Source organism: Thermobia domestica, chromosome 15 (genome assembly GCF_964235325.1).
Source record: "Thermobia domestica chromosome 15, izTheDome1.hap1.1, whole genome shotgun sequence".
Taxonomy (NCBI): domain Eukaryota; kingdom Metazoa; phylum Arthropoda; class Insecta; order Zygentoma; family Lepismatidae; genus Thermobia; species Thermobia domestica.
In genome coordinates, this window is record NC_137468.1 from 61337938 (window position 1) to 61365685 (window position 27748).

Genomic DNA, 27748 nt, shown 5'->3' on the forward strand with positions numbered 1-27748 from the left:
AACTTTAGCTTTATTTATTTACGACGTTGTATTTTTGTAACCAACGTGCTGTATATATATTATTCGAGAGGCAAAAGGTTGAATTCCGGCATTTTAACGGTCCAAGTGAACAAAACAATTCCTTCGGGATAAGACAAAGAATATCTGGTCAATTCCGCCTTAACCTGAACAGTTGGGTACCCTATTCCCAATTTTTACCTCTAAACACGGTAAAAGCATAATACAATTAGCTTAATAGGCAGAAAATATTAGTGTTGTTCACTGTCCTGTCCTGTCTAGAAGAGAAGAAGAACAATAAGCAAATGAATATTCTCGGATTGGATTTAAAATAGCATTAAGCATTTATTTTGCTTTGATATTGATTAATTACTATTATAGAAACAAATGCTGAAACAAAATGTTGTAATTAATGAAAATTTACCAAATAATTTGAAAGAGTGAAAGTGTGTATATACACCAAAAAATCTACAATCAATTTTGTGCTGAGTATTATTTCTTAGACTCAAATTACTTCTGAGGATTTACTTGACTAACAAGTGTTATGAAACATTCTTGTAATAAGAATCGTAGATTTAATATTACCATAGGCCTGTGACAATTATTAAGCGAAAAAAGTTAAGCGCAAATGCTAAAGGTGTGATCCATCTCAGTATAGGTAAGTCACACAAAACGTTTTACTTTAAATTGACGAAGGAGATTACGTAGAAGTTCAAGGGAGATCCAATCTTTCAACTTAATATAATTTTAAGTGTTTGTATAATTTCAGAAGTTTTTATACTTGATATGGTAAATGTTTATTTTTGCATAATACAAGGGGTTATTGCTCAAGGTAGAGGGTTAAGACCTCGAACTCCCCTTTTCGTACGCCAGTGGTAGGTTATATTTATAATATATTTGAACAGAAAGTCTCAAAAATAGCAATAATGGATCAGATAAGGAATACGGTGGCCCTTTTTGGAAAATATACAGGTAAAATATGTTAATTCACAGAAGACTAATACTATTTAATGAATTTGTGTATAAATGTGACCAGCCTCTAACTCAAAGGTACTTATTAAAAATAGTCCGTCATAAAAATAGTAATTGACGGTTAAAATGAGTGAGTATATATGAAAGAGGGTTGTGTAGGGTATTAAATTCCACTGGCGGAGGAATTTTTCACAAAGTAGGAAACCAGTATTTCATGTTTCCAAATGTTATGTCACTAATGTCAAATCATTAGAAAGGCGGATGAATTTCAATTACGAGGTGGAGGGGGGCAGAATTTTTTTCTAAAAATTGACAATTTTTTCATAACTAGAGCCTAATTTTGGTTAGGTTAGGTTAGATTGTGTTAAGTTAGTTCAAGTTATGTTACATTACGTTCTACCTTCATGGTTTGTATAGATTGGCAATGGCCTTCAAAAAGGTGTGCACTATATTCTCTTGTTTCACTGTTGTTTCTCCATTGCATATTCCCCACTGTATTTCTATTCCATTTACTTCACATATTACTCATACATTAATTACACTTCACTACCAATAACTCATTTCTCCTGTAAAATTTCTGTTTTTTACCTACTTTTGGCTCCCCATTAGAATTAACCAATAAAGGCTATACTAGAGTTTTAAAAAATGAGTGTATATCAAAGGAGACTGTGTAACATAATAATTTCCACTGGCGGAGTATTTCTACACGATGTTTTATGTTTTCAAGTATGGAGTTACAAGTGGGAAACCATTACAAGTGCTATAAACTATGTGATTTTATGCGATAACAAATGGTTTTTTTTTTTTTTTTTTTTGTACTATCCTCGTTTTGCACATGCCCTCCATTGTCACACACTTGCTCCTTGCGGACACATCCCAGCACTACCGCAACATCTAAGAATTTTGTTCGTATTTCACAAGAAAATATTTCATTAATAATTGTAGCACAACATGATTTAGCTTAAGGAATTAGAGCGAGAAAGTTTAGTGCGGTAGAATGTGATATTTTATTATGTATGTGAAGACGAATAAACATGAAATTATGTTTGACATGGTGCCCTGATTAAGAAATCACACCGGAAATCAAACAAATGAATATCCGAGCTTTAGTAGTAGGCATTAAGAATCCACAAAATTCTGCAAAAATGTAGAGCTAGTGTTTCAGCTGCTTCGGGTGATCAAGCCTCACCAGATCTATATGTACCGGTACCTCCGGGTCAGATCGGATCTGAGAAGCGAGAACCAAACCCTGTGACGCGGAGAAAAGTCGTGATCTGTGCAAACGCGTCATATCACTGGTAGGCTGTAACGTCATAAATTTAGTTTTTAAAAGCCAGTTAACAGTATATGAATAGTTAAGAAAATAATATACACATAATCATATCTTTTTAAAAATTATTTAACAAAATGTAGAAACTATATTAACTGTTACAGGTTTTGACTAGGCATTGACAATGGGCACCGAAAGTGAGAAAGTAAGCTCAGTAAAGGCACTTCTAAAAGATTCCTCAAAAAAGGACACAACAGCTATTTCAGGATGGAAGCGAGAATCCAATGCATCTGGGAAGGAAATCAGTTTGAGAAATATAAATTTAGAATTTGATTCAATGGACAGCAGTTCTAAAAGCGATATTGTAGACTTGTAAGTAGTTATGAATGCTAAGTAGTAGTGTTGCTCACGGGACGAGAAATTTCTCGTCTTGTCTCATCTTGAAAACGAGATATGAATTGTTATGTTTCTCATCACGTCTCGAATTTAAAAATGAATTTATCGTCTTGTTTTCGAGACTCGGTCCGATAACCGAGACGAGATGAGAAATTTCTCGAATCTGGTGGGAAACACTAGTTTACCTAAGTCTTAGGTAATAAACAATGTTTTAGTGTTACAAGATTCATAGTATAGAAACTATAAATACTAAAATAATACATAAATATGCTTTGAATGTTGTTATACAACACTCTTTGTGGACCTCTCGTGACGCGGAAGATTTCTGGTACCTTCTAGGTGAAATTAAGGAAAATGAGAAAGCATACATTTTGTACATAAATTTACAAAACAAGACGAGAAATTTCAAGACAAGAAAAGCTTTAAGAAAATCAAGGTGAAATTGGAAAATCTTTCCGAGAATCTAGACGAGGCGAGAAAACCTTTCCGAGAACCTAGACGAGGCGAGAAAAGCTTTCCGAGAATCAAGGTGAAACTGGAAAACCTTTCCGAGAATCTAGACGAGGCGAGAAAACTTTTCCGAGAACCTAGACGAGGCGAGAAAAGCTTTCCGAGAATCAAGGTGAAACTGGAGAAACTTTCCGAGAATCTAAGCGAGGCGAGAAAACTTTTCCGAGAACCTAGACGAGGCGAGAAAAGCTTTCCGAGAATCGAGACGACACTAAATAGAAAAATAGTTGCCTTGAATTGACCCGGCATTTCCATAATTAGGGATTTCCGGCCAAAGTCACAGATAAGCTTTTTTCTTGTATTGAAGTCCTGAACACGTATGCATAATTTGTCATTTTATCTACGTATACCCTGTGTATGTGATACAAAGGCCGATAGGCTACCATATAGTCAATTTTGAAGGGTTCATTCATTTGCAATAGTTTGTCTTTCCTATACTGATTGTGTTCTTTATAATGAGCAGCATTTAACGATTGCACGATAACGTACTTTCCGCTGGAGACTTCTTTGCAGGCATACAAGAGGTATTTTATTGCACTCTTATTCGGATGCTTTCCAGAGGCGGGGGATTATACCCAGCAAACTAGAAGAAAGGGAATATTTCACAAGTTTAAAGGCACAGTAATCCATTAGATTGGATCGGAACTCCAGTGAAATGTCGATGAAAATAATAGGACGAATCACAATCATGGCTTCCATTCGTCTGTAGAATATCAACGATGATTTGGTTATATGACTGGACACTTGCTCTGATGGAGTTTCGCCAGGATGGTGTCCACTCCATGTAGTATGGAGATATCGTTCTTGTAAATATCCGTCAAAACATGTTCTGATAATATATGGTACTGATTGGCAACGCTACGTAGTTTTAATTTTTTCCCCTGTAGCAAAATTCAGCCACCACCATGAGACTGTTATGGATAATTTTTTGTGCACTGACGAATAAAATTGGTTCGTCTTTGTGCGTCAACACTTCTGAACTTAATTGTTCGAATCTTTCCGCAATCGCTCAGATATCTCTACGATTCTTGAACGGATAAACTTCCACCAATATTCTGCTAAGTGGCGAGGACGGACGGCCTTACGGACCACCTTGGGACGTTACTTACTCTGAATGATGACATGTTAGATGGTTGGTTGGGGTACAGGACCCGGGTGGCTACCTATATTGTATTGGTGGATTGTCCGAAGTCACCAATATCTTAATTCTTCGTACCATCTGAAGTGTCGGTTTCACTGAGATCCATGTTGGAATTGTGGTAGTCGGTGGAAGTTCGTGTTGCACATTATGGCAATGACATTCAACAGCTTATTAATGTACGTGGCACTGTTTAACTATGTTCGAACTATTAAAGTGTGCATCGAAAATTGCTACAGTGCAGCTCTCTCGAATCGATTCACTTTCAGCGCCATCAAATTTCCAATACTGCTACTGAGTGGCGTATATTGGTTTGATTGCTTGGGGTAACACTAACCTTTATAACACATGCACATTATTATTATTATTATTATTATTATTATTATTATTATTATTATTATTATTATTATTATTATTATTATTATTATTATTATTATTATTATTATTATTATTGGAGCTTAGTTTCCACATTATTATACAGTCATCAAATTAGAGAAAACCTTACAACATATTTTCTTTTTATCGATTAGATAAATATAATTTGCTCTTTACTAGAAAGACTTATCTTCTTAGTTATTATCGAAAAATGATCGTAAATTTGTACTTTCATGTGCTACGTGAAGCCCTACATTTTAGGACTAGCTCGGGAGAGTAATGCTCCCGAAAGTAGAAACGAGAAAAACAGTTCTGATTGGTTGGCGTTATCCACTTCTTGCCACGTTGCATTAAAATAGCAGAAATAAAAGCCTCCCTGCTGTCGGCCTTCGTGGCAGAGTGGGCTAGCGCTATATGCTAGTAACAAAAGTCTCTTTCGGCGCGTGTTCAAATCCGGCACAAGGAAAGTTTTTTCTACATTTTTTTTTACATTTTTATAACACTTATTAAATTAAAGTAATATGAAAATAATACTTAAAAAAGTGATTTATTTACTTTTGTGCAGATAAGTACTTGTAGTGCTTATGCCCTTGTACTCCATGATATAGGGCTCGTTTTGTTCCCCTTGTTCTTCTTGATATAAATTTTGTGAACAACTTAGAACAACTGGCTAGGATAGCGCGTAAGACAGCTGGCTAGAGTAGCGCGCGGAAAAACGTACTTCCGGGAGTGTTACTCTCCCGAGCGGGTCGTTACATTTTGCTTTGTATAGGATGTTAACTCTAATCACTAGAGTAAATGGAAATCGTGCGAGTAATAAAGAACACTCAAATAGGCGATTAGCCAACAAAGTAGCTTCAGTCTGTAAGAACCTTCGCAACGTAACGCAAACAGTACAATAGGTAATTATAACAGCTAAGTCGACTATCTCAAATACTGTGAAACAAGATTTGCATTCCGTTGACGCAAACCGCCACGGAACGAAGCTCAAGATATCCAACACAATTCCCGGCGACCCCCAAAATGCGCTGTCATTACTCGTATAACTTTTCTTTACCCTTAGCGCACGCCCAAGAAACCGATTACTCTATAGGCAATTGGTGCTACCTAGCAGCCCATTTGTACGCTGTAGTTGGAGGTGGAGCGAAGGAGAATGCGCTGATTACACGATTCTTGCTGCAGTAAGTAACTAGAGAAGTTGTTTCTGCTACGTTGTCAAATCGAAGAAGGAAGTGAGACAGACTCAGTGCAATGAAGTTAGTGGATGTTTCTAAATACATAAAGGTTTTAGAAACTTGTATAATTGAAAAAAGATACTAAAGTATAAAATTACCAGTATTAATTAGTTTTTATTATAATAGTTTTATTTTGTAACATTCTAGGACTACCGCCAGTAGGCCTTGTAGCCAACAAAATACGACACTGTTACTACTTTGCCAGCAGACACCAACACTCCTACTGAATCAGTGGAACAACATACATATTAGGCAGTCTAAAATGTAGTGAACCTGCTACACAAAAGATGGCATTAGTGTATGGATGGATAAGTCACAGCGGGTCAGGCCTACATCATTTGGCATCGGAGAGTTAAAGCTAGTAGAGGTGCAATTATTATTATTATTATTATTATTATTATTATTATTATTATTATTATTATTATTATTATTATTGTTATTAAAATGTTATTATTTTATTTTCTGCAACAAATGAGAATATAGTTATCTAGTGTTTTTACAATTTGGCGCTCCTACATCCGTCATTGCAATATTTCAATGGTAAGATGCACCATTTTCAGTTGGTGGGAAATTTCATAGCCTAGGGCGGGAAAATTTGCTGTTACGAAACTGACAATACTGTATCGGATTATAGTCTAGAAAAGCAAAAACTAGAGACAACAAAATGACTACAACAACACATCTTCCAGTTTCAAATCTCTGCTGGTCAGTCCTTCGATTTTCATGCTTATATTGAATCAACAGCAACTTACTTGGAATGAGTATATTGAAATCCTCTTCCTCTTTCCAACACATATATAAGAACAAGCTAAGAATTTTGTTTTATTATAAGTTTCCGAAGATATATATATATATATATATATATATATATATATATATATATATATATATATATATATATATATATATATTGATTGTGCTTGTTTATTTATCGAAATTTAGAGTCCTTTCGGAGCACTGAGGATGTGTGAAAGGTGGATCAAAAGTTTTAAGTGGAATCCGAACGATCGTAATACTATACGTGCAATGCTTTCCCACCGGGAATCGAACCTGGAATTCCGTGCACGGTACTAGTCACTAGGCCAAAGGAAGTTTGGTTTGATTTAGTTTAACGTTCCACAGTTATGCCTGCTAGGCTAAAAGAAAAATGGACCTAGTGATTATAGTGGAATCCGGATCACTTTGGTCATTCAACTTTACCCCAATTGGGAATCGAACCCGGGACCATGCGCAGGCCAGAGGGAGAACATTTTTTTTATTTGTCATGTCAAACAGAAATGAAACGTTTCACTTCAATTTCACTAAATTTCATATGCAATTTTATACTAAAACGTAGTTTATTTATGATTTTTATTATTGTAGTGAAACTTCCAGGAAGACAGACGATGGCGCATACAGAGATGATTCTCGGTTGAAGGCATCTATTTCTTACTTTAAACTGGTAAGAATAAGAATATTAAGCTTAGAGTAAACAAGTCTTGTTTAGTTTTCTAATTTATTCTCACCCAACATTTAAATACCAAATCAACGACAAAGAAATTTACATTGAAAACTCAAAATCCTTTATTTACAGCTGAGATACAGTTGTAGATTGTTCTACTACCTTGTCCAAAAAATGTAAGTAGTAAACCTATAACACAAAGAAATAATTGAGTGTGAAACGTAAGATTTACGCGTAAACAAGAGAACGATAAACTACAAAGTTAGAAAAACAGGCCAAGTCGCAAAGAAAAGATAAATAATTGACGCAGCATTTATTTATTTTTAATTTTTAAATAAATACATTTAATCTTTAAATAAATGCATAAATACATTAAATAAATCCATTAAATAAAAAACACATTACTACGATTGTTCTGTATCTAAATAAAGCAGCTGGATAGGCCTGCTATAATTGAAAAGAATTTGTGATTTTAAGATCAAATATAGTCGTTATATTTCTAGAAGATCTTAGTTTTTTTTTTTTTTTTTTAATGTAACACAGCCACACACACACACACACAAAAATAAAAGTTCTGTGTACCTGACCCCGGGGTATGAACTCGATGTATTTTGTTACACAGAATCCAAATTTCGACACCCCAGAAAGATCGATCGTGTCAATTTTTTGTTATTGGCGAAAAAATTTGATCGATTTTGAATAGGGAGGATACGTGTAATACATCTATACAAGAAAACAAAAGTTTTGTGCGGCAGATACCAGGGAATGGATTCGATGTATTTTACTAAACAGAATCCAAATTTCGAAACCTCAGGACGATTGATCGTTACTTTTTTTTTTATTATGGGTGAAAATCTTGAGCGATTTTGGATAGGGAGGACAAGCGTTTTTCGTTTATAAAACAAAATTGATGCGGTCAATCGTCCTAGGACTTCGAAATTTAGATTCTGTGTAATAAAATACATCGAATCCATACTTTGGGGTTTGCTGCAAAAAAATTTATTTATTTATTTATTTATTTTTTGTATAGCTGTATTACGTGTATCATCCTCATCCAAAATCACTCAAGTTTTTAGCCCATAAAAAGAAATTGACACGATCGATCTTCCTTGGGTTTCGAAATGTGGATTCTGTGTAACAAAATACATCGAATTCATACCCTGGGGGTCCAGTGCACAGAATATTTATGTTTTTGTGTGTGTGGGGCTATGTAATTATTTTAAGCATAGGATACAAAGACTTGATATATGAACTTCATATACATATACTCTACAATTAAAGAATTGGATTCAAGAACCAAGTAGGTCCATTTTTTTTAGCGAATTTGAGATTTTCATATGTTCCAGTAGGAAAAAATCACTCTACATTGTGTGCAAAAATAATGTGGATCCAATTATTATATTCAGTGTTATAATGCAAAGGAGGTACAGTACCTACATACAGTGTTCATTGTGAAGTTAGAGCAAGCAGCAGGCAGATCCGAAAAAAAAATTCTAAAAGTGGACTTACCTGGTTCTTGCATCAAACCCTTCAACTACAAGTTACTTAACAGGATTAGAACTTTGAGTAAATCCCTCTTCTTAAAATAGTATCTACATTTTGTTCCATTTCTTTAAAATCTGTAGAATGAGCTTGTCGGAATCTTGCATCATATTAGAGGAACATTATAGTATAGTCAGGGGTGTAGCCAGCAGGTTTGTGTAGGAGGGGCCCGTCGTTTTTGAGGGGGGGGCCAGCTACAATGTACAAAGCCAAAAAATGTGTTGCTGCTAGTGTTTTTGAGGCCTGAAAGAAATTAAGATTTTGTTTCCTTCTGGAAAACTAAAAACACTATTTTAGCTTCTCCTTCTTCTTCTTCTTCTTCTTCTTATTATTATTATTATTAATAATAATAATAATAATAATAATAATAATAATAATAATAATAATAATAATAATAATATTCTCCATAAATTATATTCAAGATAGTTTTTATTATGCTTAATCAAGAACAGGGAGTAATCTACACCCCCCCAACACCCCCCTAACACCCCTCCAAATTTCTTTACACACACCTCTGGATGGAAAAGGAATACTCCCCCAAATCCAATTATATCAATCAGTATCATATAAGTTATTTATTATATCAAGTTAAAAAAGGTTTAGCGTTTAGAAAAGAAGGCAATATTCTTATTTATTTATTTCACTTCAAAATACGAAGCGACTTCGTTCTCATAAACGGCTTCGAGAACCACATGACCTCATTTGTTTCGGGCAGTGTTTTGATCGAAACAATTGACAAAACAGACCGCTGATACCTACCCTCCTGAGCTCCGCGGTCGTTTCCGAGAAAAGAGATTGATGGACAGATGGAGATGACTGAAATTGGCAACGTCTTGAGCGGTCATTCACCTACCTCCTCCTCAACAAGGAAAAGTGTGACAATATAGTAATAAGCCTATACCAGATTCCGTTGGTAAGTGCTACTCTGCAACAGGCTCGCAACCAGAGGGGAGCTAGGGAGGGTTTGGCCCTCCTAAATTTTTCATGTCCCCTCCAGACCTCAATACAAAATGCACAATTCAGATATTTAGAAGAGAATTCTTAATGACTTGGTCCCTCCTAACATATTCATGCCCCCCAAAGCTCTGTGGCTGGTTTCGAGCCTGCTCTGCAAGTGGTGTATCAAAACGGATGGACCTTAGAAGAGTGTAGTCAAAACGTTTTTAGAAATGAAGAGGTCGATCGAAGTAAGAATTATATATATTTTAGACTGAGTCTAGTTTTATGCAGGAACGCATTTGGCGCTAGTTTAATTTTTTGTAAAGTATATTTTTATTCACGTAAATTCATTGAGCAGAACAGGGCTCATAGCGAGTCACTTTTTAAAAAAAAAACTAAAATTTACTTTTTTCAAGTTGGTCATTAAAAGTTACTTTTTTTTTTTTTCAAATTGGTTACTAAAAGTTACTTTTTTCAGAGGTAAAGTGGCTTTTTCGTGTGATTTATGTTTTGCATTGGCAGTTTTCTAAGAAAAATATAAAAACAAATAAAAAGGCAGGAACTTGTTACTCATTACTCTTCAGAAAGCTTCAATACTTGCTGCCACATGTGAAACAGTCAACTTTATTATCACTTCAACTTTTATTCTTTCTAAAGCACAGTGGACGGTTGGTGGATGCTTAAGCACTCAAAGTGGGGTTGAGAACCCTTCTGTGTCTATTCTTTCTTCTATCATAATAACCTTTTAGTTTTCTCGTAATAGTTAACGCTCCGTTCAACGTTGTGTGTGTGTGTGTTTGTGTGGTTCATCATGTTCGTATTCTGTTATGCTTCTTGTATATTCTTCTTAAGAGTAGGTGATGAATTTGAATATTTCACGGCTTTGAGAACTCTCAATGCTAAGTTACATATAATGTCTGGGATGAAGAAATTCGGAAATAGGCCAGAACTGGTTCCACTTACTCAGAAGCTTTTACATCTGCTAAGTCTGCTTACCGTAACTACAAAGCATACTTTGAAAACCTAACAAAGGAGGAAGCTCAAAAAGAAGAAGTAAAGAAGAAACAAAACAACAAACGAAGAGAGAGGTGATGGAGAAATTGACAAAGGAAAAAAGGGGCATGATGGGATTTTGGTCATTTTCGTGTGCTTTTGGCCACTTTTGGTCACTTTTCAACTATTTACAAGAGACCAGACCACTATGAGCCCTGAGATTATTAAAATTAGGGTACCTTAAAGAAGACAAAACAGAAAGATACGAAATATTTGTAAATTGAAAAAAACTGGATTTCTGGAAAACAACTAAATCAATGAATAATTTTCTTATGAAAGATATTCAGAACCAATAACGTAGCCAGGAAGGGAAAGGAACGGAGATTGAGATAAAATAATATTACAACAATTAACGTTAACAACAGGGTTAGAATATTAAAATAATAAAATTGGAACTATGTACAGTATTAATTACTAAGCAAATGTGATTTCAGCATGGAACGAGAGAATTTTTTCCCAATTAAAGATCTACCACTAAAACTTGCTGGGGGTGAAAAAATTGAAATAATAGCAGAATTTTGCAAAATAATTACAATAATTCGTATGTAATCAATTTACATGTAATTACTGGGTAAAATAGTGTAGGTTAATTCCTAATACAGTGAGACCTCTCTTAACGGGCATCTCTCAATAGTAGACATCTTCATAAGAGGACAAACTTTCTTATTCTTGCATGCCATAAACATGTGTGGTGTGGTATTATGAGAGAGAACCCTTCCTTTTAGGGACACCTCTCATTTACGGACAAATAATCGGTTCCACCGATGTCCGTTTTGAAAGGTTTCATTGTATTACTTAGTTTAATAATAATAATAATAATAATAAATGCTCAAATGTGTGAACTTACTTTACTGATCCCACCACTGCGAAGAGCTGATATTATTATTATTATTATTATTATTATTAGTAGTAGTAGTAGTAGTAGTAGTAGTAGTAGTAGTAGTAGTAGTAGTAGTAGTAGTAGTAGTAGTAGTAGTAGTATTGCAATAATTGCGTAACAAAATATACTGTTTTCTTGTTTGAGTTTGTTTAAAAATTTTATCACTATTCTGAGAGCACACACCCCCTTTTATTTTGAACATCCCCCCAAGTAGAAATTTCTGGCGTACTTACTGATCAAGAACTACTGCCTGGGACCAAACGCTATACTTTTGTGCATAACTGTAAAGGTAACCAAGAAAGTTTTATCCCTTTTCGTGGAGGTCTGTGTTCAATTGGACCTTACACCGTGAGTTGAATGCGAGTGGAGATAAGGCGAACGTCAGTTGTTGGTGTGGGTATATCCAACATACTACCTGGTTGTGGCAATTCAGATACACAATGAACTTACATAAAGACAGAGGGAACATGGGACATCCACAGAGCGTCATAAGAGCATGTATGCTGAACGAGTTCAAATGGAGGTCAAACGCCGCTGTAGCGGGACAGAAGATATGCCAGGCCTTTGGTGAGGGTGTCGTGACGACGCGGACAGTGCAGCGATGGTTTAACAAGTTTAAGGACGATGACGACACACCCGAAAACATCACGTACCAGACGACCAACACATGTACAAAGAGGAACTGGGACTAGAATTCAGAGTATGGGGAAACCATTCGGCAGCACATCTATCAACTTGGGAAGCACTACAAGTTGGGTCGATGGGTCTCACATGTTTTGACTCCAGGCCAGAAGGCAACGCGGCAGTCGCCTGTGTTTATTTACTGTTTCGGAGCCATTTCTGGACAGGGCATTGACATGTAATAAAAAGTGGATTCTATACGAAGCTTCACGGCACCGTCATCATTGGTTAGCATCCCATGAACCGATTTCAAAACAGAAAAACTCAAAACTCTGGAGCCATCACTTCTGAATTGCATATGGGTCCTTGTTTACGGGACAACGCTAAGTCCCACGTGGCTAAAATGACTCAGGACACCATTCTCCACCTTGGATGGGAAACAATATTGCAACCACTATATTCCCCGGGTATTGCACCATCCGATTATCACTATTCCACTCTTTCGACAATCACCTTAGAGGACGCCAGTTCAAATCCCTAGTAAAAGTCCAAAATGCCGCTGATACCTTCTTCGTTTCACGGCCCACTAAGTTCTACCGCGATGGATTCCATGGCCTTCCAGAACGTTTTCAGAATGTCGTCGATGCTGATGGGGACTATTTTTGATCTTCCAGGTTAGGTGACATATTGATGTTCGAAGGTGGTGGGTGAAAAAGCGACATAACTTTTCTTGCTTACCTTTATATTTAAATTTAAGACCTTGTATACAGAACCTATCTACTTAAGATTGATTTTCTTTGAAATTTCACTTAATTTCTTTACGGTTTCCTGACAATACTTGTTTATTATTCGACTAAAGAAACATAATTATTTTATTACACTGAGTAGAAATAAAAGAGAAGAGAATGAAATCCAAATTGAATAAAAACATTGTTTCTCACCAAATTTTCCATCCTCTATGTCTTTTTTTATGGCTGTATTTGTAGTACCTTGTTAAAACGTTTGTCTTCAAACTGTCAAATATAAATCGCAGTAAATTGTGTAATCTGCTGTCACAAACAAGTATCCTATTTTTCGATCGGTATAAGGAAGAGATATTGTACTATTTTTCGATCGGTGTGGAAAAACAATATTTCACTATACTATTTTACCCTAAATTATTAATTGTCAATGAAATTTGTTACTTTTAAATGAATGGAGCGAGATAATTTTACTATGATGTTTTAAAAGCTGGTCATTGGGGGGGGGCAAGAAACCATTTGGGGGGGCCTGGCCCCGATGGCCCCCCCTTGGCTACACCCCTGAGTATAGTTCAAATCCGTATCCAAAGTTTAAGGAAGAAAGCGCTGAAAAAATGAAGATAAACCCCATCTTACTTTACACCGTTATAGTAAATCATAACACATATTGTTTCAATGATTTGCTCCCCTCATCCTCAGTGCGAAAGCAACAAAATTTTACTAGCCCAAGAAAAAAAACTACTAGCCCATATTCTACAATAGAAATCATTTACTTACCTTTGGTATGATATTAAATACTCACCCACACTGATGAATCACTCGCCCCGGGCGAAGTGGTTATTTGCATCCCTTATAAAATGGAATTTTCCACTCTGGAATAATCATGCAACTTGAATGAAATGCCTGTTAAAATTAAATTCTGTGTAAGTTCCTTTCACACTTACAAGTTATGATAGGCAAGATTACTGAGTTGTTCCTCTTAAAAATGCGTTACAAGGTACAAAAACGTTTCACAGGTCATTTGGATATGAAGAAATCACGGTGAAAAAGAGGCGAGGGATGCGTTGAAACAGTAGGTGTTATAATTTATGATACGGATGTAAGGTAAGATATTTTTGTCTTTTCAAATATTTAAAATCAATCCTATAGCATTCATAAAGTAAATGATCAATGTATTTTTGAGTATTTCCAAAAGAGATAGAGGATGATTATTGATTAAAGTATATATGTTGTGAAGCGAATGATATGCAGTAAATAATCTTTTAGTACTGACTCATTTTATTCACTTAGTGAACAAGCACAACAAATCATACTAAAGTTTTATTCATTTTAAGAAATGTCTTAAAATACATATTTCTGCTTTTGATTCTGAGTAGACATTTTGAATATCAACTGAATAACTTATAACTTATCTTTATAGTTCCACTATGCGTCCATTTGGGATAAGTTCCTGATTTTTAGTGCTTTATGTTGCGCTTTTATCACTGGTGTTTGTGTGCCCTTCCTAATCGTATTGTATGGGGAGCTTGTGCAATATTTCATCACAGACCAAAGAAGAAAAACACTAGGAACGGTGAAAAATAATTCAGAAACCGATTCTATTAATCTATGGAGGTAAGGTGATTTCTAATCCGCACAATTATTTGGATAACATATTGTGTTTTTTAAAGTTGCTTTTTTTTAAAAATTAAATCTGGATGATCATCTGATTGATATGCTACTATTGCCACCAAAATACTTTTGTCTACATCTATGAACCTACCTTTTATTGTTGATTCTATTAGCATTCTTGATAGAAATTGAAATTAATGTATTGAGAAGTGAAAAGCTTTCTTAAATGATATACAAAAATATTAATTATGGTTCCATTATAACTTCAAATCATTTGATCTGAACCAAAACTTAACAAAAAGTGCTCAACTACTCATGTAAAACGAATTTTTTAAAGGTGGTTTTGTAACATATTATATATCTTTAATGGTCAGTGGTTTAGTATAATCATAATTTACATGTAAATTTACGTTTATGAGTTTATGTATTAAATTATATAACTTCTTTGGTTTCTTCTAGAGTTTGACGTACTAGTATAAATAGACTTCACTTTTTTTTTCGACGATGCTTACTTTTTATGAGTATGGGAGTATGCTTTATCGAATTCGGCAGCTATCTACGGGAACACATTTCCCAGGGACATTATCATATAGACAAAAAACTGTCTCTTTTAGATTTAAGAATTTGTTCTACGGAGACTGAATGGTCTATAAGAAGCATTTAATATCAAAATCAGACCAATTAAGTCTTTCCGAAATTTCTTTTATATATATATAATATTATTAAAATTGTATAGATGCCAAAAATTCGTTTTTATGTTTGGGCTACAATTAGCTCAAATCTGCTACCTTAAAAGAACAACTTTGCTACTTTTCAATCTTCAAATCTGCCAACACTGGTTATACCTCTATTTGTTCAGTGTAACCTTCTCCTCTGACGGCCCCTATCTAGAGCCTTTCTATTTGAAATGTGCCCCTTCTGGCGCTGCTGTCAATGTGTATTTTTCCGTACCTTTCTCGAAAGAGGAGGGACAAGTTACTGCGGCCGAGATCTTTCAATTGACGGACTTTGCTGCGCTCTGTCTTGTTATTCATTCTAAGCAGCCTACAATCTTCACTCATCAAGACCAAACGACTCAATGACAAATTGGCAACACAGCTGAGGTCATTCATTTCTTTTCCCTGAGCAAAGGGAGGGTTTCCTCCGTCAGAGGGTTTCGGGGGCGGGCCGAAGTATGCTTCGCATATTTTCCGAGGACACACTTGAAATAGACAGGCTCTACAAATTAAAGGAAAACACTGTTAAAAGAAAGTGAATCAGCCTGCTAGATCATTTGAATTGAACAAAGTCATGTTACATATAAAGTTTGGATAATTATCAGAAATATTGATGATCGGTTCCACCGTCATTTCAGTGACTTACTAATCTGCATTCAAGATCTCAGTCTAAGCTGGCTATTTATTTTATAATAACAAACTCCACATAGACAAGATGAATAACAAGGTAGTTTAACTATTTAATAGTACGTAATTAATATGAGCTTCAAAAAGCGAATAAGGTGGGGGAGGGCTTCTTAGTCCTGGGGCCCAGGTGCATCACCGATTGTTACGACTCTGAGGTTAAGTCTGGCCTCAAAGAACGTTTCACTATTGTTTTTGATTTAAGACTTTTGAACTCAGGTCTAGGAAGTTAAAAATGGTGACGTCAGAATTATATACTAATTAAACACAACCAGACTATTTTCACATTTAAAAAAACTACATACATGTAACAGTTTCGCCAACTAACACTATGTCTTCATCAGACACTATCTACACTATATTATCAGACACAGATAGTGTCTGATGAAGCCAAAGTGTTGGTTGGCGAAACTGTCACACGTTTTTTTTTTTTTTTTTTTTTTAAATGTGAAAATATGGTTTGGTCAGCAAATAGTTTGGTTGTATTTAATGATATACCAACCAAAGCTTCTTCTTATGGAAAATATTAGACTGATTAAATTTAATCTAAATTATGTTGCCTCTTACTTCTAAAAGAAAATAAGCAAAATTATTTGTATTTGTTCAAAAGCCTGATTGGCTAGTACTGTTTTATTCCCACTTATATTGATGGAAGGGAAATTAATCAAGTGCATTTCGACGAGTCTGAATCATGTAGGGAACGTATAAGTGCTTTATAAAATCATGATTTTCTTTGTTTCTTAAAATTTCGTGAGCAACCAATGAAGGGCATACTGAAAATCATGAGAAACGTTTTCACAACCGTAATTTTTAGTTGCAAGTAAAACCAAGTATATCATCTCAATCTACAGACTTTTTTCTTTCTTTCCAGACGTTGATGCTGTTTGTTGCTAGCACGTGACCACAGGCAGGATTTCCAAAACGGCGGGCAACGATGTTTCGTTTCGACAGTGCTATGACTGAGTTCCTTGTTAAAGAGGACCAATTTGCTTCTGAAATTCACCGCAGATTGCAGCGTACTTATGGATATGTGTGCATGGGTGCCACCCACCCAACCAGGTACATTCTAGGAACGTGCCATTTAAGTTCCATATGTACCGTTTACGTACCTGGTACTTGAAAAATGTACATTTCATATGCATAGCACGTGTCGCTAGGTACGTGCCTTTCAAGGAATTTCTGACACTTGAAAGGTACTTTTACATGCTTCACTAGAATGTGAGGAATGTGAATGGCACATACCCCATGTACCATGGCATGGTTGTGCGTAAGTTGCTTCGTATTGCGACTAGGGTTGCCAATTTAGCCACTTTGTGACGAGATCTGGCCATTTTGAGAACGTCGTTAGTCACATAATTTCCAAAGAGCCAATAGTGGCTTTTTAGCCATATGCTTTTCACTTCTATAGCCACTTTCTGAGTTTAGCCACATTGTAATATATTGTGTGTGTCATTTTGCAATTTTCTGCAGTGTTTTCTTTCTTCTTGCATGCAGTATGTAATAAGCAAATACATTACATACAAAATTAATATATTGTCAGTTATATATGGTGCTTATTGGGAAAAACACTCCCCAAAAAAGTTCATCTTAGACTGGAGAAATGGTTATCCTTCCTTTTCCATTATTATTTGGCTATGAAACAAATGCCGGAGACATATACAACCGCTATATACAACAGTGTGGTGTTGGAATGTGTAATGATTAGGATGTGATGTTTTATTTTATTTTTTTGAAAGTTCAACACTTCCAATGTACCCGTAAAAATGTACTAAAGAAATAGTGCCCATGTTTTTTAAATATTCAATTAGAACTGGACAATCTACATGAAATTTGCAATCGATCAGTGAAAACGTCATCTTTCTAGAGCCTGTAGTTTCTGAGATCTCATTGTCGAGAAACATATATGTGTATTTTAAAAGAGCTCCAAAGATGGCAGTACAATTCATTTGCATGTATTTCGGAGAAGGCTTACTAAAGGCAAAGGCCTTTGAACAATAATTTAAAAGGATAAACTTTGTGAAAAATATTTATTTCAGTAATTTATTTAAACTACACTCTTTTAAAAATATTTGTCTTTGTTATAAACGTGAAATCACAAATAACCGTAAATCAAAGGTTTGAATGCTAAGATTATAGGTTAGAGCTCGGTCGCTCGTAGGAACTGGCCACCTGGAATCTCTAACCAGGTAAAAAAATAGGGTATCCGTTGCTGGCGGAGAAAAATAAACTAGTCCTCTGGTGTTTCCATCCCCATTGTTTGATTTTACTCGCGATACTTCTGTATACGGTTGGATTACTTGCCTCCTCGAGGTCCAAGGAAACAACCGTCGAATTGGTTTTAAGCCTCTACGGAGGCTAACACATCTAATTCACTTTACTGTTGACGAACTTGCAATTCTCTTGGGCTAACGATTTGTTTTTGCTATTCTCCTCTTCGGAGGCCTATATCACCGAAACTAATTGACGACTTTGGCACCTCTACCGGATACCGATATGGCGGACTCTGGCAATGCTCCCGGACAGTCTAATCTGGTTCAGACATCTCCATTAAATATCGGGCCAAATGGTCGGCAAAAAACCCAACCGCGTATTGTTACTGGCACTACGCGTGTAGTACAAGCTACCACCAATGTTCCAACATCATATGCAACCTGTGTAGCTAACGGACAAAGAATTCGTTCGAGATCTCTTTCTGATGGCGAGCAAACATTGGATCCAAAGAAACAACGTCTCACAGCCACCGCAGATCCCACTGCTGCTAATCATCCTAGCACTAATATGGATTGGACATCCACTTCCACTGAAAATCAAATCATGTTTAATCAAGAAACCATTTATAACTTCTTGTTAACTGATTATGATCCGAAATACGACACAGTGCGCGCTGTCTTTCAGCAACTTGTAAAATACGTTCCTCGTCCAGAAATAAGAGAAATCATCAAGACTCGTCGGGGTATAATCCTGAAATCGACCAATCCAAACTTCGCCACTCACGTCCGCAACAAAGCGACTTTCGAAATTTTTGGGTTGAAAGCAAAAATATCTACTTTAAGCTCGAGCGGACGAAAGACACCACCACCACCACGACGTCCTCCAATGTTATCCGTGGTCATTCGTGGCGTAGAACCCGACTTCACCGATGAGGAAATCTACTCTGAATTACATCAAGAAGGTCTACCTGTCAAGCGGTGCATACGTATCAAGAACAACCAGGGTCCAACATACCTAGTTCGCGTTCTTACTGATCAACAACAGTTGATCGACCAACTTCTTCTACACGGTGCATATATATACCGACGTCGTTACAAAGTGGAACCATCTCGCACACCAGCACCTCTGCCGGTTAGATGCGAGAAATGCCAACAATATAATTCTCATCCGACATCTGAGTGTCCGAATACCATCAAATGTGGCTATTGTTCACTGGAACATCCGACAAAAAGCTGCCCTAATCTTAAGGAACCACCACACTGTGACCGATGTTCTGAAAGACATCCCACTTATAGCTACAAGTGCAAAGCTAAGCCTAAACCCGATCCAGCTAAGCCAGAACTTGTTGTACCGATACGTTCTGTTGACACTCCAACACCACCAGCAAATTCGCTACGCCACCCAATAACTGTTGAAGATCTATTGCGCTTCCTTACTATATCTTTACAAAATATCCATCCTTTTGATCGTAACCACATCCTGAATCAGATCATGTATGCAGCCAAATTACTGTTTAACTTACAACTTCATGCTACCTATTCCGGACCTACAGTTCACTTTCAAATTCAGCCAATCGAAGTCTATGTTTAATATGGGTGCTTCTACATACACTTGTATACTACGTATCAGTATGGCTTATAATTTACTTTTTCTGAACATTCGATCAGTCTTAACCCATCACGTGCTCTTCGCACAACTTCTGCAAGAAGAAAACATAGCAGCCTTTGCACTCAACGAAACTTACCTCGCACCACATCTTTCCTGCTATTTTCCGAAATATCATCTTCTCCGACATGATGCTCCATCTGGCCCCAGAGTCTACGGAGGTACAGCTATAGGTGTTAGCCAACGTCTTCCTTATCGAACAGTTACTGTTCCATTTCAGCTCACACACCATCTTCCTGAGCATAATGTCATGACTATTTATTTTCGAGGCCGAACTGTCACCTTCGTCACCATATACTTTCGTCCTGGCAAAGCAATCAACTATGACTTCTTTCGATATATCGATTCTACCTTTAGGCATTACATTATCATGGCAGATCTAAACATTCATAGCCGGTCACAGCGAGATAAAACTAATTTTCTCTACTTTCTTCAGACTGAAACAGTTGCCGAGTTCCATGTTTTACCGAAACCTACACGCCCTGTCAGCAATACTACTCCTGATGTTGTCATCACATCAACATCTCTCTCGCAGAGTATACATATCGATGTGCTCGATTCTATAGGTAGTGATCATGTACCTATCAAACTTGCACTTCACTGCTCTCCTCGCTCTCAACCTAAGCTACCTCCACAGAAAGTATTCTGTTACAAACGAGCTAATTGGGAGCAATATCGCTCTGATTTGGACAATGCTATTAATACACTACTCATGCCAACTACACAATGTGATCTTGATCACACAATAGCCGCTCTTACTGCATCTATTCAAGATGCAGCACACCGATCCATTCCAACAGCAGAAGTACAATTACATAAACCAAAATTGCCTCCGCACTATTTACCTTTCATATCCGCTTCTCGTCGAGCACATCGTGAGTATCTCGCTACAGGTAATCTTGAAGCGCTCAGACTTCATCGCCAATACCTTAGAATTACGCACAATTATATTGTTGCCTATAAGAAACGCCATTGGATTCAAACTTGCAACACACTTGCAAGTGAATCACACCCCAGTAAATATTGGCGCAAATTCCATCAACTCACCGGTACAGTATCCCGCACACCATACCCCATTGTTCACAATAATCAGGCAGTTATCACTGATATGGATAAAGCGAATACGTTTGCTTCATTTTTTCAAGATATTTTTACACCTCTTCCTGGTTGGCATACACCGCAGCGCCTACAAAATTCAATAAACCGACGTACAGATCCAACATCTGCTTCTCTGCGCCCATCTATCAACCACTCTTTAGAGCCCAATAATCAACTTACCACTCCGATCCAACCAGATGATATTCGCCAAACATTGCTCCGTAAACGAAACACTGCACCAGGCTTTGATTCTGTTACCTATGTTCTCATCAGGCAAGCATCACCTGCTTTTCTACTTTTTCTCAGCGCCATATATACTTTCATCCTGCGAACTGGATTTTTTCCAATCGACTGGAAATACTCGAAAGTTCTTCTATTTCCCAAACCTAACAAACCTTCAACTGACGTACAGTCCTATCGCCCTATTCATCTCACCAGTTGCCTTTGCAAAATATTAGAACGCATTCTAGTCCGCCGCTTGCACGCTCATCTTGCAACTCATAATCTACTTCCTATTCATCAAGCCGGTTTTCGACCTCATTTTAGTACAATGGATCAGTTATTACGACTATCTACGGCTGTTTATGATCAATATAACACAGGTTTTCCTTCTTGTCTGGTAGCCTTTGATCTAGAAAAAGCTTTCGACAAAGTTTGGCACCCTGGTTTACTATACAAACTCCATAACTATTTTTTACCATCCTCTTATATCAGATTCATCCATTCTTTCTTACTAGGGCGACTAGCATATATCTCTATTAACGGAACACTTTCTCATCCGATCTTCATCCAATCTGGCGTTCCTCAAGGCTCGTCACTGTCTCCTTTATTATACCTACTGTATGTTGCCGACCTTGTGGTTCCAAACAACATCAACATATTTCAGTTTGCTGACGACACCGCCTTTTTTACGACAGCCCGCACAGTACAATCCATCAGTAAAACTATGCAAACGGCAATTGATGCATTCGTTGACTGGTGTAATGTATGGCGATTAAGTATTAATTCTACCAAAACTCAGGCTATTGTTTTCCTGCCACGTAGACGCCGTTCACGTATCTACAGGAATCCAAGTCGATTAAACCTCCAAGTAGACCATACACCTGTTGTACCGTCAAATACTCTTACTTATCTTGGTGTCATATTTGACTCCAAACTTACTTGGACCCCACATCTCACCAAGATCATACGCCAAGCGCAAAATCGGCTCAACCTCCTCAAGCGCCTAGTTGGTACAACCTGGGGTTTAAAACCGTTAACAGTACTTCATACATATAAAGCATTTATGCGCAGTACATTAACATACGGTCACACTGCCTGGACATCTGCACCGCCAAAATTCTATCAGAAGTTGGCTATCCTCGAGCGCCATGCTCTACGCCTAGCACATCGCATCAGATTACCGCATCCGACAAGATTACTTTACGAGCTGATTGACTTTCCACCTTTATTGCACCATCTCGAACAGCTTCGTACTCGGTACGTTTGCAAGCGAATTGACCAGCAGCATCCCATGTTCCTAGATATCTTACGGTACGATCGGGATCACGACGCACCCTCAGCTTACGTTGATACTCCCCTACAGCACTTCATGACTCTTTATCATTTGCAACTCGACGATGCTGTAGTGGATCCCGAAATCTTTCACATCTACGAACCACGTGAGCTTTCATCATTCATATATCCATCATACGCACCGTAACTACCTATTAACATGGGCTTCCTCTGTCTCCATCAGTTCCTGAATCGCCCCAGGAACAGAAGATAACTTGCATTCGTCTGTACTAACAAATACCTTGTGATGTGGCGTTCAGAGCACTTCATTTCATCTTCATCTACTTCTCTCCATATTGCCTCCTGTACCATATTCATTCCTGTTTTGCACTCGCCTTAACTCCGCACTACATGGTAATAAAAGTATTATTTTCTACAATATTGCTATCTCATGCTTATAGTATGCTTGTACTTCAATAGATGTTATTGTCACCTTTCCATCCCCTCTCTGTGTATATGTATTTAATAAATAAATACATATTATATACTTGTGCACCTCTTAGACCGACCACATTAAACTGGAAACTAAATTTTATATAAAGCACTTACCCGAAGAAAGGGCAAAACCCTTTAGCGGGACGACGGACAAAAAAAAAAAAAAAAAAGTCGCTCGTAAATGTTACTGTAGTATTTTAATAGATAGTTAAATTGCCACACAGATGCCGGAGGAGGGCATATATTTTCAGAGTTAGTTGCTTGGCTTTTTTTAAAAGTACAAGCTTCTAAATTCGAACGTAAAAATGAAGCGTTAAGGTTTTAGTATTTAAGTACTCGCACCCCCAGTTGCATAGCACTGCCCTAAGGAACATTACTGACATGCCTAGTACATTCCTGGCACATGCCAATGCCAAGTAAATGTGTCAAGTACATACACGGTACGTGATATACACATAATAGATACATTCCTCGGTATGTGTCATGCACGTACTTTTGGGCGGAAGTAACCTTATTCCTTACATGTGTATTTCACATGATTGCTCTATTCACGTACCTATCATGTACATTCCAATGTACCTCGAGGAACATTCTTTACACATGATCAGTATGTACTTGTGTTGGGTGGGCAGCAGTGTTAGGAGGTGGGTGAAACATTTTAAGGATGGAAATGAATATCGAAGATGAGTCTCGCAGCGGGCGTCCTCGAACTGCCTCCACAAAACGCAACAAGGTAAGGGTTGATGAACTAATTAGGGAAGATAGGCGTATCACTGTGAATGAAATTGCTGCAAAACGTGGTGTTGGCCATAGTGCGGTGCAAGAAATGATTCACAGCTTAGGTTATCGGAAGGTTTGTGCCCGTTGGATCCCACGTTTATTAACCGAGGACCACAAACATCAGAGACTAACCATTGCCCAAATACTTCTTCAGAGATTTTGATATGAAAGTGTTGACTTTTTTACGAGTATTGTGACTGGAGATGAAAGCTGGTTCCATCATTATGAACCTGAAACAAAACGGCAGAGTATGGAATGGCACCACTTGAATTCGACACCGAAGAAGAAAGTGAAGACAGTGAAATCGGTAGGGAAATGAATGGAGAGCGTCTTCTAGGATGCACAGGGTTGCATTCTGGTTGACTTTCTTGAGCCTGGACAAACCATAAATTCTGCCTGCTACATCCGGACACTTTTGAAGCTCCGTCGTACTTTGCGTGGTAAACGTCCTGTAAAGAAGATAATCCTTCAACAGGATAATGCGCGTTCCCACACTGCACGTGCTACTATGGAGCAGATCAGGAGATTTGGGTGGGAAACACTTCCACATACTCCCTACAGCCCCGACATGGCACCCTTCGACTACCATCTTTTCAGTTTTGTGAAGGAACAGTTGCGAGGCCATCAACTACGAGACACTGGAGGATATCCCGCAAGCAGTGTGTCAATGTCTACGGGCAGCTGGAACGGAATTTTATCGCATGGGAAAAATATGTGCAAAAAAGAAAAAAAAAAAGACTATGTGGAAAACTATAAGAAAGGTCTGTAGATTTAGATGATATATTTATTTTCACTTACAAATAAAGATTACGGTTGTTGAAAAAAAATGTTGCTCACGACTTTCAGTATGCCCTTCGTAGCACTACTTCCCTTCATTAGTACGTAAAATAAAACCTCCCTTGTTTTGTTTTCATAATGTAAAGTTTTAGTGGTTATAAGTATTACATGAAACAAAGTAATTATGGAGATGTTTTTTCTCTTTCTTAGGGCAAAGGAATTGAATACAATACTAACTAGGGAAACTTTAATTGAAGCAGCGTCACAATTTGCAATTAGAACCGCAGCTTTAGCAACGGTGCAACTTGCATTAGGTTTCATATTCATCACTTGTCTTAATTATGCAGCGATGAATCAGGTAAGATTATTTGTATATTATTGAATAGGCTAAAACGATATACAGTTTTCAATTTTTTAAAAAATTGCAGGTTGTGTCTAAATTCTTTATCTGATTTCAAAAGTAGATCTTCAGAAACTATTTTTCCTAAAGTCCAAATGTAATTGCACTGATTTACCGCATCTCATAACAAAAGGATTACACGAAAAACAAAGTTATTACTGTGTTTTTAAACCTTTTTTTTAATTTCCGTTTTGTTTTCGCATTTATATCTCTAAACTCCCAAGCGTAATAATAGGAGGTTAGAAGGATTTAAAAATTACACTCGAAAGATTAGTGAAGTTTTCACTGAAGTCTGTCCCAGTACGTTTTGAATGAATTACTAACATGCTAGCATGTATTATCGTTAGTTTTAGCCTGTCCCGAGATCGATTTTCGGTTATGTTTGCTTCAGATACAAATCCGAATAGCAGTTTGGGATTCCACTGTAAAAAAAGCAGGTCCTATCTTATAATAAACCGCTCCTGAAAAGAAATATTATGCTCCAATTAACCAATCAATGGATTTAAATTGTAAGCTTTCAATAATGGAAAATATGTAAATAAAATGGCTTACACTTATAAAAGTTTCTTTTACGAGCCCCCTGTGAGGATCGAACTCACGACCCCTGGTTTACAAGACCAGTGCTCTAACCACTGAGCTAAGGAGGCGACGCATGGCAAGTGCTCTGACGCAATAAACTTGTCGTTTGACTAGTAATCACTATACGACTGCTGCTAACGTAAGTAATAGTGTTGTTACAATGTGTAGGAACGAGAATAATTTGCACAATGTTTTCCTGACATATAGTGAGTTTCATTCCATAACTTAAGTAGTGTAATTTCATTAAAAGTAAAAATACTAATAAAGGTCTATACGTAGAATGAAAAATATCATCGTGTTTGTTTGTTAGTACGACTGTGATCAAGAAGAACATAGGATAGACGAGGGTAATGAAAATGAAGGGGTATTCCCCACGTTTCGTAGAAACTGTATGTCCTGGTTCGTTCCGATATCTGCTACTACCTGACCATTGTAAAATTAAACACTGGCGCTAACGACGCTGTCAGTAGAGAAAAACTACAGCAGTTGTTTTAGTACTACAAGTTTATGAATTCTGCTTGATTAAATTACGTCCAGTACCTTTACTGTTTTGTATATTAAGTAGTAGTTTTCGATATTGTGCTACATTTATAACTTAAACATAACATTAACTTGTCATTGTCATTTTTCTTCTCTCTTTGTTAACGCATAGAATATACCATTTTCTAGAAGTCTCCGTATGAGGTTATGGGAATCAGGCGCGTATCTAGAAATTTTCAAATAGGGGAGGGGGCTGAAAATTTTGGAGCAAAACTGAATACAACATAATCCTATTTTGTGATGAACGTGAATCCAAATATGCAAGTATGACTATTACACAGACACACGCAAAAACACATATGCATATATATATATATATATATATATATATATATATATATATATATATATATATATATATATGTGTGTGTGTGTGTGTGTGTGTGTATGTGTGTGTGTTGTGTGTGTGGTGGGGATGAAGGTGAAGAGGAATGGGTCATTTTGTTGCAGATATGCTGCCTTTTGTTCTGCATTTCGACAAGAGACGTTAAGTGGCAATTTCGTGAGCTTTTCTCTTACCGCTGCAAGTACATAAAAAAAACAAAAACTTTATACTCAATAGGAGGGGCTCGAGCCGGTAATCCCCCCCCCAAATACGCCACTGATGAGAATCACAATGATCATTACCGATAAAATGATTCTTTACTGTACGTTTCAAATGAATACAGTTTTTTAAGAATTAAAATGAGATAAATGGCTTTATTTGTTTCAACAACCTTAATGTATCAAATACAAAATGTTAAATGATACCCTATAGAATAGTCTTCTTCATACCACCATAGAAGGAAAATGAGAAATAGGAAGAAGAAGAACACAACTGATCAATGATTTGAAAAACAGAAGAAAATATTGGGAGTTAAAAGAGGAAGCTGAAGATTGAGAAATGTGGAAGAAACATTAGTCCCAGGACCTGATCATAAATGTTAAAATTTTACCAAACTGGGGCACCCAATAACACGTATCTTTCTCTTATACAAAAAATAATAAATCTATATAAAATATTATCAATTAATAAATCAATATAATATCTATAACTATCACAATACTTTAAAATATTAATAATTTTCTAATGAGATAAGGCGACGATATGTTACAATTTCTTATCTAAGCTGCTATAACGATGAACATACAATGACTCGTGATTGGAATGATAATGATTTGTCCAATCTCGAGACTGCTCCCGATAACCTGTCTCTTTCTCTTTAAAAAAAAAATAAAAGATAAAAACTACAATCATGAGTCATGACTAGAAAACTTTAGTCGTGTGTGTGTGTGTGTGAAAAATGACGACGTTGCATTGATTAATTGTCTTTAATCTCACCAACCGGAACAAGGCACATATCATCAAGGTCAAACAAAAAAAAAAAAACCTTGAGAGAAAAATGCTGTCGCAAACCTAAGCGTCAGCCCGGATAGCTCAGTCGGTAGAGCGTTAGGCTTTTAACCTAACGGTCCAGGGTTCGAGTCCCTGTCCGGGCGATGTGTATTTTTAACAGCAACTAATAAAGTATTTGTTTTATGTTTCAGTTATTGTTCTGTACGTGCTAGAACGCTTAGAAAACAAAGAATTTCAAAACTTAAAACTTAGA

General features: G+C 36.7%; 1 protein-coding gene and 2 non-coding genes across 3 annotated transcripts in view; 2 read left to right on the forward strand and 1 right to left on the reverse strand.

Moving 5' to 3' along the window:
• The first annotated feature begins 323 nt into the window (after positions 1–323).
• The window catches only part of LOC145671045 (ATP-dependent translocase ABCB1-like), a 124155-nt gene continuing 96730 nt past the window's right edge, over positions 324–27748 (forward strand). Inside the window, exons 1-5 of the mRNA XM_081739726.1 lie at positions 324–655; positions 2404–2611; positions 7256–7334; positions 14530–14723; positions 24851–24998. Of these exons, the coding sequence (XP_081595852.1) occupies positions 2424–2611; positions 7256–7334; positions 14530–14723; positions 24851–24998 (609 nt within the window). The 5' untranslated portion in view covers positions 324–655; positions 2404–2423. The remainder of the gene's footprint in view (positions 656–2403; positions 2612–7255; positions 7335–14529; positions 14724–24850; positions 24999–27748) is intronic.
• Positions 25615–25687, reverse strand: TRNAT-UGU (transfer RNA threonine (anticodon UGU)). Its single transcript has one exon. It is a non-coding gene; the product is annotated as a tRNA-Thr (tRNA).
• On the forward strand, positions 27566–27638 carry TRNAK-UUU (transfer RNA lysine (anticodon UUU)). Its single transcript has one exon. It is a non-coding gene; the product is annotated as a tRNA-Lys (tRNA).